The sequence below is a fragment of the Diachasma alloeum genome, unplaced genomic scaffold (genome assembly GCF_001412515.2).
Source record: "Diachasma alloeum isolate Michigan unplaced genomic scaffold, Dall2.0 Dall_scaffold_00280, whole genome shotgun sequence".
Classification (NCBI taxonomy): Eukaryota; Metazoa; Arthropoda; class Insecta; order Hymenoptera; family Braconidae; genus Diachasma; species Diachasma alloeum.
In genome coordinates, this window is record NW_021680419.1 from 1,600,978 (window position 1) to 1,613,891 (window position 12,914).

General features: G+C 37.4%; 1 protein-coding gene across 1 annotated transcript; it reads left to right on the top strand.

The window, feature by feature from the left end:
- Positions 1-818: 818 nt before the first annotated feature.
- LOC107038313 lies at positions 819-10,970 on the top strand. Its single transcript, XM_015257340.1, has 5 exons — positions 819-1,135; positions 3,937-4,055; positions 6,606-6,722; positions 8,046-8,548; positions 9,476-10,970. The coding sequence occupies exons 2-5, from the start codon at positions 3,945-3,947 to the stop codon at positions 9,993-9,995; spliced, it is 1,251 nt and encodes a 416-aa protein (XP_015112826.1). The 5' UTR covers positions 819-1,135; positions 3,937-3,944; the 3' UTR covers positions 9,996-10,970.
- Positions 10,971-12,914: the final 1,944 nt, after the last annotated feature.

The window sequence follows — 12,914 nt, forward strand, 5'->3', positions numbered from 1 at the left end:
AATTAAATCACGGAATCAGAAGCCCATGCATGTTCCTTATTTGCGATATCTAGAGGAGAACATTTGCTTTGTTTTTCATTTTTTAGTTTCAGTTCCCGATCCATTTCGTAACTGCGTCTACTTCTGGCGACAATTGCCATAATCCTTGAATTTTGATAAACTTCGTTCAAAAATTTCGGTTCTTTTCGTGTGAATCAGCCAGGACGCGCAGGTGCGGGTATCCTTGCTCACCACCTGGTGGGGGACCCCCGCGCGCATGCGCATATCGACCATTTAATACAAAAAAAGTTGTATTTCGAAAAGTAGTGAACCAAAGCGACTCAAAAGAACATAAAAATTCAACGAACTCAGCTTACTCTTCTAATTTTCCCCGATTTTTCCCGCCGCGATTCTTCAAATTCCCCGATTATTCAACTCATTCATTCACGAACAAAAAAAACTATTTTCAAACGTCCAAAATATCAGTGTAATTTTGTATTCACTCCCCGCCGGAAATCCAGTCCGTATTCTTCTCGGGAGGTGAATACCGTCATTCGAATTGCGACGTACCGAGTCCTCGTAAAAAAAAACAATATTTCCCCCAACTTTTTTATTTCTACTGATTTAATTCTTATCTGGAAAAAAATCGCGACCTCAAGATCGTGTTTCCGAGGGAAAGTACTAAAAATCCATCAAATTTTGGTGATTGAAATGTAGCGTGGCACACACCGAAATAGTAGAGAACTGCCGGTTGGTGGCGCATTGATAAAACCGTCTGCCCTCGGGAGCCCAGAGGGGTGGCCGTACCCGTGGCGTGGTTCAGTGCGGGTTCTGGGGGCGGCGCGGGCGGGTCTGCCTCCGTTCGAAACGAGCCCTTCACGACAGCAGTCGCACATACAAGGGAGCCCGGCTAGTCAACAAAAATAAATTATCAATTATTATTATTATCCTCCCATTGAATTGAACCGGGCTCGCCTTCACTTCCTCTTCAACTGTACCTCGCGTCGTTACTCAAACACCGTTACATTTTGGGTTTAACTCTTTGACTAGAAGTTCGATTAAAGTTGAGGGAGAATTGAGAAGGATTCTGCTGAGGAACAGGGTTAAAACATTCAACGAGAAGCAACCCGTCGTGATCGTCCCCGACTCGTTGCAGGTGAATCGATAAAATTTTTAATTGGTTTTCATTATATTTAACGTCTCGCCAGAGAAAATAATGACAACGAGCATCAATTACTGTCAGAATCCACTTGTCACTCTGCTCTACTCGACGATTTTCCTTCGGTGGTGAATAATTATCGTGCTGATTGTCGAAAATGGAACCATGAGGGAATACACGCTTTGCACTGGACAGAATACTTCATTTCCGTTATTAATTAAATCTTTAAAGAGATGAGCACTGCGAGGTTAATCGCATTAACATTGCACACGTGCAAACACGAGAATATTGCATTCACATGCCCCTCTTTTTTTTTCTTCCCTGGGCCAGAAGAAAATTTACATGAAAATCGTTTCTCATTATGAAACAAATTACGCTCGAATTGCGTAAGGTTGCTTGCAAACAAAACGGCTGAAGGGCTCAGTGTGGATCGGCGAATGTTACTACGGTAATGCGGTTTACTTTGACCCTGGCGCTTTTATTTATTTCTAAATTAATGGTGGTTTTTTTTAGCTGAATTATTGGGTTCACTACAGTTTTAAAAATTTTTGCCTGAATTTTCCGTGCCAAATCCCGGAAATTTTTATCGTGCTCCAATTCCACTGATTTTTCAGGAAATCTCGTCATTGAAAATTCAGAATTTCGGGGGAAAATCAAACAGAACTGTAAATTTCTGCGGTGACACTGAATGCAATTTAGGGGAAAAAATCATGAAATTTCAGATTTCACTGAAAATTCAATTTAATTTGGCGCAGAATATTTATATTAGATTGGAAATTCATATAAATTGAGGAATTCTTGTCTTTATGCTGCTTAAAATTCTGGAATTTTTTCGTGTTCCAATTCCACTGATTTTTCATTAAATCTTGTCATTGAAAATTCAGAATTTCGGGAGAAAATCAAATAGAACTGTAAATTTCCGCTCCATTTTCCCCCGGAAATGAATAGAAAACCAGAAAATTCTGGTAAATATATTCTTGAATTTTCAGGACGGTGACACTGAATGCGATTTAGGGGAAAAATATCATGAAATTTCAGATTTCACGGAAAATTTAATGTAATTTCGCTCAGAATATTCATATTAGATTGAAAATTCAGAATTTCAGGAGAAAATGAAACAACTGTAAATTTCCGTTCCATTTTCCCCCGAAAACGAATAGAAAACCAGAAAATTCTGGTACATATATTCTTAAATTTTCAGGACAGTGACACTGAATGCGATTTAGGGGAAAAACATCATGAAATTTCAGATTTCACGGAAAATTCAATGTAATTTCGCTCAGAATATTCATATTAGATTGGAAATTCATATAAATTGAGGGATTCTCGCCTTTATGCTGCCTAAAATTCTGGAATTTTTATCGTATTCCAATTCCACTGATTTTTCATTAAATCTTGTCATTGAAAATTCAGAATTTCGGGAGAAAATGAAACAGAACTGTAAATTTCCCTTCCATTTTCCCCTGAAAATGAATAGAAAACCAGAAAATTCTGGTAAATATATTCTTAAATTTTCAGGACAGTGACACTGAATGCGATTTAGGTGGAAAAAATCATGAAAGTTGAAAAAATTTCATATTAGATTGAAAATTCAAATAAATTACGGAATTCTCGTCGTTATGCTGCTTAAAATTCAGGAATTTCACTGAATTTTCAGTGAAAACTGAAATTTCATGATTTTGTCCCCTAAATCGCATTCATTCTCACTGTCCTGAAAATTGATAGTCAGCTGTCCATGAAATTCCATTTGTTTTCCACCAAAATTTTGGAAAATGTTTGTAAGTGAAGACTCATTAAGTGCTCATTAAAAAAGGATGACAATCCCCAATTTCGGAAAACGAATAACCACTAATCCTTTGATACCGTAACACGGGGTGCATAATCAACGATTAAGTGATTAGATTGAACACAGGAGAACACGGGAATCAGATGAAAACTACCCAAACAGTGGGAAGGAAGTATTTTGCAAATTCGATGGAGCTTTAATGAGACTCATTGACATCCCACTGACGTACTCTTTCACACTGAGCATACACAAATTAGAAACCTTAGTTGCTTCAACTAACGTCGTATGACCCACATTGAACGCTACAGAATGGCACGTGTTCATCGCCAATCAATTAAACTTGAAAATTCTAATTGCAGTTGAACTGAGGCCTTTTACTAAAAAAACTTCTGCAAAAAGTTTCTTCCACTTTCTTCTCTCAGAACTGCCACTAGAATTTGACAATCTGACAGAAGAACCATTGAATCTCATTATTGGAGAAAATTTGCCCATCAGTTTGACTAACAGTCGAGTGTCAACGCACTTGATCGAATGAACGTTAATTGAATTTTTCCATTCACTGGGCCTGCCCTACGTTCTTCTAAGATGGGGAAAAATTTTAGTGGGGAAGGAATGATGGAGCTCCGGTGGAAGCAGCCTAGAGGGTAGAATCGATCGCATTTTCCCCCCTGTTTGAATTCCCTGCGAGAACCATTGAAAAATCATTTGGTTACATCCAGTCAACTTGTTTGTCTGATCGAAACTGCGCTTGCACTACTCACTAATCTGATTTGATTATAATGTTTTTCCGGGATTACGTCCGGGGAAAAGTTGCGAGGTAAATCCTATGCTCGACCTCGGCATTCCCTGAATATTCATGGAATAATACTAAATGCTAAATCGCACGATGATACCCCTTGGGGACGAATGGATTCAGAAGTTATTCGCACAAACCCGATCACACTCGTGACAACTCCGTAACTTTGGGGGGAAAAATTGTGAGCAATGCAACTGACGTTTCTGGATTAATTAGTTTTCAGTATGGAGTGCCCCGGACCGGTAGAAAGGGGCAGGAACTTTCGTCTACTTATGAATGAGGAGCTTCCACTACTCTTAGAATTTCTCGCTGGATACTTACCTGAGTCACTCAAGGTAAGTAAATGTACTTGACGAAGTACTCATGCTACTTGCGATACAATGACTTAACGTGGTTCACTTCTCCTTGTGACTTCAGTATGCGAATTTTATTTTTTTGCAAGCAAAAAAAACAAACTGTTAGAATTTTTTATGCTGTGAATCGTTTAAGGATGTTCTACACCCTTTCTGCCAAAATTCACGTTTTTTTAATTTTTCTGGCGAACTTATGATGGAATTGACGTGGAAAAATATAACGTTTTTGCGTTTTGTCATTATTTAATGACTGACGAAATTTTAAGGTGGTGCGACCATTTTCCTGCGTTTTCTCTAAACTTTTAAAAAGAATCACAAAACTGGAGAAAAAACGCATGAAAATTATCGCACCACTACGCAACTTCGTGAGCCATTAAAGAATGACAAACCACAAAATCGTTATATTTTTTCACGTCACTCCCATCGATAATTTGCCAGAAAAATGAAAACAACGTCAATTTTGGCTAAAAGGGTGTCGAACATCCTTAAGGAACTTCGTATTCGTGTTGGGAATATAACTAAATGGAGCAGCCCATTCACTTTAAGGATGTTTAGCCATTTTCAGCAAATTATTTTTTCATGCTCAACATGGAGAGAAATATTCAATAAAAATTACCTATCTTTTCCGTAATTCCGGAGCAAAATGTGGTTGTAGGAAATTTTACGGAGCTGTCATGGAATTTTTCCAGGGGGTTCGGTAGTTTTTATCTGAATCTCCTGTGAAAAATTACCATACCGTCACTTAAATTTTTTGGGTCGATTCCGTAATCGGTGAGCGAGTTGTGAGTTCTGTAATTTTTACTGAATATTTCTCTCCGTGAAGGAAAATTTTGCAATTTTTTTGGCTGATAGCAGAGCATATAGAATTAAATTCTTTGATGTTTAAAAAAATTGGTCGCAATAGTCTCGCCAGGAATAAATGAACAAATTTTATGGGATTTATGTTGAAATTTATAATTCACCAACTAGAAGACTCTAAAAATAGAAAAAAAATAGAAGGTGAAGTGCACAACTGTACCGAGTCGAATGGCCAGAAAAAAAATTTGGGTAGCCGGGCAAAAAAGGAAGTATTTGAAAGATTCTATTCCATATAAGCGCATGTTAGCGCATTTTATCCATTCCATTTCTAAATAATAAACGTGGGTTGGTGGATTGAAATTTTGATCAAGATAAGGGGAATAACTTCGTCTCTCAGTTGAAAAAAAATCAATTTTTTTAATATTTGCGATTTTGGATAAACATTCTTAAATTACGTATTTTTGAGATTGTCAACATTTTTTACTTGAAATTTAAAGACCATTTTCTAACAGTGATAGAAGTTTCATCTTAAGGCTCGGATGGATTATCTTTCGAACGTGGTCTTGGTGGCTTTTCTAAATTTGATAATCTGAAATGATCTCCAATTTCTATTCAGTTTTACATAGTCCTGGAGTTTCCAAATATTATAATTGTACAATCAAAAAAACGTTCAAAAAAGCTGAACATTTTCAAAGAGCATTTTTGAATAATATTGGGAAATAAACCCAATAGGGAGGAAATTGCAAATTAATAATTTGATGTATCTAATGGCTGTCGTCATGGTAAATTATCCATTCACTATTTCCTCTCTATCGGACTTATTTCTTAATCTTCATTAAAAACGCTCTTTGAAAATGTTCATTTTTTTCTACTTTTGTAAAATCCAATAAAAATTGTGATATATTTTACACTACGAGGATGGAAAAACAATCGAGATAACGTTCGAAAGATACTCCCCCCGGGCTTAAAAAAAAATATATCCGTCATTGTTTTCAATTCAACGGCACAGGGATAATGAGATGTCTTGAGCATCGGCGAGTAGAGTCACCACCAAAGACGTAAAACCCATCTCCTCAAGCCCATAGGATCACCATCGACCTAAGATGTATGCTTGTGCGTTATTTTTCTTCTGCCGCGTAAGGTCAAGGTCAGTCATGAACCACTGCAGTGCCGTGACCCTTGGAGAATTCCCATTTCCTCCTCGTTCCCCGGGATTTTCAAATTAAGCGATAATGAGTTATGAGCAGTCCAGTTGACCATAACAAATTGGAATATTTCATGTTGAAAATGACTGGTTCCCCATCCTATTGATTTCAAACGATAAAATACCTGAGGAATGGGGCGGGAGGACTCTCTGGTCGATGGAAATTGGCGGGAAAGCACAGACCCGTTGAACTTGGTACGATATTGTTCGTCGGTGAGGCAAGATATGAGACATGCAAAGTTCATCGATTTACGGAAAGGATATGGGGACGAATGCTTTCGTTTTTAGATGTGAGAGAGGGAGAGAGAGGAAGGGTGTACGATAGTAGGAAAGTATGCGTCAGCAAGTGGCCTTGACCGTTTGATGATTTGCGTTTCGGTTGGCATGTTACCCGCATAACGGATATTTTGAGGGTACGATTACAATAATGGTCACTCTAAAAGTGACATTCCGTTGATCCGCCAAACTGTTCGAGCGCCTACTTATATTTTCCATCACTCAATGTGGTTCTTTATTCTCGACTTTTTCAGTTCCATCAGACAGTCTTAACGTACATGAGAAACAAAGTATGGGAGTTCCATTTTTATGTGGCTGACGGCTGGCCGGATGTCCCCATTTGTTTACATTTTCCAGGAATGACGTCGTCTGTAAGTACTCGCATATTATTAACAAAAATGTTCATCATTTGGAACAATACGGAGTACTGTAAAGAATAGCTAGAGACATTGCAATTATCGGACAGTGTAGGGTCTTCCATTGACACATATCAGAGTGCATAGACCTCCGAGGGCAATGACGACAGCTGACGCTTCGATATTGTGATAGTGATATCATAATGATGATGATTATGCTATTGATTCATATTGAGAATAATCCCGGGTCCCCTCCTGCCTCATTCAAATCCCATCCAATCATCTCCTGTGACGTCACAAAGATGGGGAACGCTATATAAATTCCCTTCTTTGATGTAAAAATGAATGCCGTGAGAGGGACGGCGGAGCTCAATATGTACCAGAAATTTGAAATGAAGAAGTGGCTAGGAGCCGGATAGCTCGGTTGGGAGGAGCACCCGTTGTGGCTTATTCCAAGATGAATGGGCTAGAGCAATACTCTTCCATATCAAGAGACGTAAACACAACAAAATTATTCCTACCGATAATTTTGAGAATCCAATATTTAAATCAGTAGCAAAGCGGTAAACCGGGTTAAGTCGATTTTTACTATTGGCTAGTTTTTGACGAATATCTCGGAATCTAAAAGAGATAGAAAGATTTTTGTCATGACCTTTTTTGTAGAGCCAATAGAGCGTTATAAAAAAAGTCATGAGAAAAATTTTGCTATCTCTCTTAGATTCCGAGATATTCAGCAAAAACTGGCTAATAGTGAAAATCGACTTAACTCGGTTTACCGCTTCACTACTGAAATATTCCAGAGAAATTGACCAAATCATAGTTCATAGTTTTTTTCAGTAAAAAGTTTCTGGTTATTTATATTGAGAATAATACCGTACCTCATCCAAATCCCATCCAATCATCACCTATGACATCACAAAGATGTGGAACGCAATATAAATTCCCTTCTTTAATGTTTAACGTACAATAAACATTAATACACTTGAACGTGTAATGATGGACAGTCATGAAATAGTATGGGGTTTTTTACTCGTGTGGCGTTGGCCTCCGAGGCGTAGGCGAGGACTGGCCAACCATACGATTAAAAAAACCCCATCGCAACAGCCCAGGAACAATATTTTTCTGTAGTGATTTTCAAGTTTTCGAGTTTGGGAAGTATGTAATACCAATTCCCAGACGAGAAATCGTGAGAAGCAGTGCAGAAAACAAATTTTCTATTCTCTGAAACCTTGAGCGACTCTTATTAAGAAATTCTCACGACGAAAAAATGTCGAACAAGATTAAAGAACTTTGAACAATACATTTTGCAGTGTAATTAATATCCATTGGCATGTTCAGCCGCACGGTCTTCTGTACGAGAGCTTCGGGGTCTTCTGTCCTAACAAGAGCCTGGACCACCTTCACCTGCTGCGCGATGAAGACATCTTGATTGACTGGGAGAAGCCACTGTACATTAATTTCGTCCACCATGAGATTGCCGGGGAGTTGTTCGATCTTTACAATGGAACCGGGACAATCGAGCGTGTCCTGGGTGACGTATGGGCTTGTGAGGAGCCAGGAAACACCGTACAAATTGAGGACGAGCCAATTGAGGGTGAACCGGAGGTCCAGGTACTCCCTCTCTGTCCTGAACATGCTGAAGGAATACATGAACTCTATCCAGCTAATGATATGGAGTGCCACGAACTTTTTCTTCGTTTGATACGAATATTGCCAGCAGCCGGAGTTTTCGTCGATGGAAAATTGGCTGCTTGGATGATACAGTCGTACTATGGGGCCATGTTTTCCATGCAGACTAAGCCCGAGTACAGGAGGAAAGGATATGGCACGAGACTTGCGAGGTGATTGGCTGTTTAGTATCGAATTTATCTTCTTTCCTGATATCCATTCCTTTCCCTTCTGCACCTTTTGGTCTTGAAAGGGCGAAGTGTTTTGTTTTTTCAAGGCTAGAAAGTTGTCGGGTATTTCAGCACTACAGTGTTTCCAAGAAACTTGTTAAAGTTCGAAACTCTTTGAAATTCTTTTTTTTTTAATTTAAAATCGCATCAACTACTAGGTCTTTAACGACTTTATAAAAAATTGGTACATTAATATTTACATCGTATATTGTCACTCATATGAAGTGGTGTAGGTTCATTCTTTTAAGGAGCTTCATAAGTTTATCAACATTGTTGTTATCATTCAGTACTTCTGTCAACACATTTGGAAGCTCAAGTGCTTTTCTGTCACTGTTGTATTTCGGGTATTCTAGTAGGATGTCTTAATGTCATGTTCGCTTGGCAGCTCTCGCATACTGGTGGGTCTTCTTTCTCCATGATAAAATTCAGTAGCGAAGTGGTAAAGCGGTTTAAGTCGATTTTGACAATTGGCCAGTTTTCAGTGAATATCTCGGAATCTAAGGGAGATAGCTAAATTTTTGTCTCGACCTTTCTTGTAGCACTCAATTTCCTCTAGAAAAAAGGTTATTACGAAAATTTCATTATCTCTTTTAGATTCGGAGATATTCTTGAAAAACTCAACTAAGAGATGAGTCGACTTGAACCGTTTTACCACTTCGCTTCTGAATTGTGAGTCAGTTTTGTACGGTGAAGGCTTTTATTGCTGGAAACGTAGAAAAAAAGTATGCACTAGTGTAACAATGTTGTTGATGAAAGTAAATCCGATCACTTTAGTGGGCGCAAATGGCTCCCAACGGAGGTGGAAGGGCACGAAGATCGAAGCGAAATACAATTACGAGGGAAATATCGAATTGTGAATTTTCTGTTTAGGTACCTGACAAAAACAGTAGCGGACAGGGGTTACACTCCCTTCGTCGTAATACGTCCAGAAAACGAGGCCAGCCAGAGTCTTTACAAAAAACTTGGCTTTAGAAAACTTTACCAAACAGTTCGAGCGACATTTACCCCTTACAATTGTCAAAAAATATTGGAGGAAGATGAATCAATCCAGAGCACTGATTTTTCCAGTACGGTGAGAAAATTTCAAATGGAGCAACGGGTTATTGACGTATTACAGAGTGACGAGGACGCGACTGTCATGGCTGATAATGATGATAATGAGGGTGAAGATACAATACGCGATCCAACGGATTCGCCAAAAGATGATGACGAAGAGGAAATTGAAGAGAACGGTTTCTCGAGGAATGTCGAGTGTCTTCAGCCGATTGACGAACAGCCTGAGGACAGAATAGACTCGGTTGACGATGATCAGTGTGAAAATAATGGTACCATGCAGGATGTGGTCAGCACTGATGCGGATGATTGTCCTGATGACAATGGGGATGAATAGAGTTTAAAGTAAAGAAATAACTTTTTTTTAGCTAGCGAATTATTTCAATATGCGAGGAATGGTTTATTGGTGCCAGTTCGTTTCCTTTTTATAAAAATGAAGACAGAGTTCAGAATGTCTGGTCATCATTGGGTTCCTGTCACTCGAAAAAAAAATTGAATAAATAGTATTGACGTTGAATATCTTCAGATTTAGGCAATTGACTATTCCTCGGGCATTGAAATATGAAAGAAACTAATGGTGTTTTTGTGGGACAATTAAATGGGAAAATTGAACAGAAAGAAAGAAAACAAATGCTTCAGTTTCATTCCATAAAAAAATTAAGAATAATTTAGCTTCCCAATGGCAGCTTCAAACACTCCAAGTTGCTGCATCTCAATTTCTCTATTTAACGAAAACCCTAAAAGCACAAAAGTTATCACAACTGGAGAAGAAGAAAAAGTATTTTAACGAAATTTTCAAAAGCCAGAACAAACTTACTCAGCGATAAATTTGTGGATTCGCTCGAGGTCCCAGTTTGTAAATGCACGTGCGGAGATATCCGGCCTCTCTGTGCGTATACCTCATATCATATTTTTCAGATGAAAATAAAGGAAATTTAAAGCGATATAGAGACCGCCTAGCAGGCTCAGGACCAAAGGAAACTAGTAGGGTGCAGTGTACTCAGAACAACGATTCCTTTGTTCATAAATGCAATCAAGATTATTTTCAGTTTTATTGAATAATATTCTGTACTCGCTGGAAGACAATCGCATTCTGATTTCATTAACAATTCCCTTTGGATACTAATCGACAAATTTATTGTTATGATTAAGGAGTTGAGGAAATAAAAGAATAAAAGAACTAGGGGAGGGTGGGGCAAAATGAAACAGCCGAAAAATGTCTGTTTGACGTAATTCAAGCAAACAAATTTTTTTTTGTCAATTTTTTTAAATAATTTTTTTTATTATTAGGAGTAGAGATGAGAAAATAATTTTCTATTCGTCTGATAATTCAATTGATTAGATTAGGTCGATTACACTTTTCTTTTTTCATTCGATTGAAATTCAGCATCACATTTTCCTTTCTCCCCCTCACTAATTCACTAGATTTTGGATTTTGCTCTTTCATTTTTTTCTCAATTAATCCATTGATAAATCTTCTCTCGTCAAAACTTATCAATAATTTTTCATTCTACTGAATGGAAAATTATTGTTCTCATTAGTACTCTCAAGAATAAAAAAAGTTAATCAACAAAAGTTGATAAAAAAAATATTTAACAAAATAAATGTTTTTGTTTGAATTGCGTCGAATAGTTATTCTTCGACTGTTTCATTTTGCCCCACTCTCCCCTACTTGAATAATTGAATTCATTCTTGATTGCGACGAGAAGCTGAGTACAGAGGCAAATGTAGAATTCATCGAACAAACGAAAAAAGTCGAAAAAATTAACCGAGCCTTTCCTTGATAGTATACTGACGAGACAAGTGGAGTCATTGGTCGGTGAAAGCAATCTGTGATTATTATTTCTCTGTATAAAGTATGTAGGAACGTAAACGTGTTGTAAGAATATGAAAATTAAAAGAAATAAGAATTTAAAATGAAACTCCTGGGACCTTGAGCGAAAATTATAAAGCTAAAAATAGTGACAAAAGAAATGAGAATAAAAATAAAGCCCTGAATAATCTAAATCGCAGGAAAACATTATTGGTGCAGTCTTTAATTCATTGACGAAGAACTTGAAAGACATTTTCAATGTTTGTGACATAGTGTCCTTGCGGTGATTAAGGAGACACAGGTGGATCAAGCTCGAGCCTCAGAGGTAAAAAAAAACAATTAGTCACCTCAGATAGATAGGTTACTTGTATAATTTTTTCTACGTTTAATAGGTGATAAAAATCAATTGTATACAGATAGGATGATAATAAGAATAATGACGTTCGACAATTGAGAGTTGGGGCTTAAGTTGGAGTCACCTGAATTTTATTCCTGGAAATGTAAAAATATGTATTATTATTATTGATTTCCTGAGCAGGTGTGAGAGATGAGAAATATAAAGGACAAAGAGATCTTTCGAAATTCAAGTTTTTTAAAGAAAATCATTTTTATTCAGAATTGAGAGATTGAAAGACGATATGTATGGTCCAATGAGAAGACAGGGATTGTCCCGCTCTTCCATTGGTTGCAAGTAAGTATTATTGAGGACATTGACGGAGTAAATAACGGGAGGAAACAAAACTACTTATTTATCTGTTTATTTCACTCAATTGTTTCAATCCTCATGTTATTCGTTCGTGGATTACTCAGTTCATAGATTTCTGTGACTTATGTAAACTGAAGAAAGGGGGCAAGCTGTGATACTTTATCCAATACATTGTATTATTCTCTGTTAGAGTCACAATATGTACTTTAGTGCACACGCGATAGAAACGAAACGTCAGGAAATCCACAAATTTCTCATACTTTTTTTCCGTTGAGTTTGAATATTTCTCAGGATTTTACTAGGGGAGAGTGGGGTAAAATGAAACATGGGGCACAATGACTGACGCAGTTCAAGCAAAATTTTTTTTTCAATATTTTTTTTATTAACTTTTGTTTATTTTTTTTTTACTCTTGAGAGTACTGATAAGAATAATAATTTTCCATTCAGTAGAATGAAAAATTATTGAGTAGTTTTGACGGGAGAAGATTTTGTCAATGGATTAATTGAAAATAAAACGAAACACCAAAATCTAAAGCCCAGAGGAAGGTCCAGGGGGAGACCCAGAGGAGGAAAAAGGAAAATGTGATGCAAGTCAATTTTGACTATTGACCAGTTTTTAATGAATATCTCGGAATCTAAGGGTGATAGCAAAATTTTTGTTATAACCTTTTTTATAGAGCCAATTAAGTGCTACAACAAATGTGATTACGAAAATTTCGCTATCTCCCTTAGATTCG

Excerpts from the sequence above, each read along its gene's own strand:
- LOC107038313 (XM_015257340.1), top strand. The coding sequence starts at position 3,945 with ATGGAGTGCCCCGGACCGGTAGAAAGGGGCAGGAACTTTCGTCTACTT. Across the intron at positions 6,723-8,045 it reads TTCCAGGAATGACGTCGTCT|CCGCACGGTCTTCTGTACGA; the intron begins GTAAGTACTCGC and ends TGGCATGTTCAG. Across the intron at positions 8,549-9,475 it reads TATGGCACGAGACTTGCGAG|GTACCTGACAAAAACAGTAG; the intron begins GTGATTGGCTGT and ends TTTTCTGTTTAG.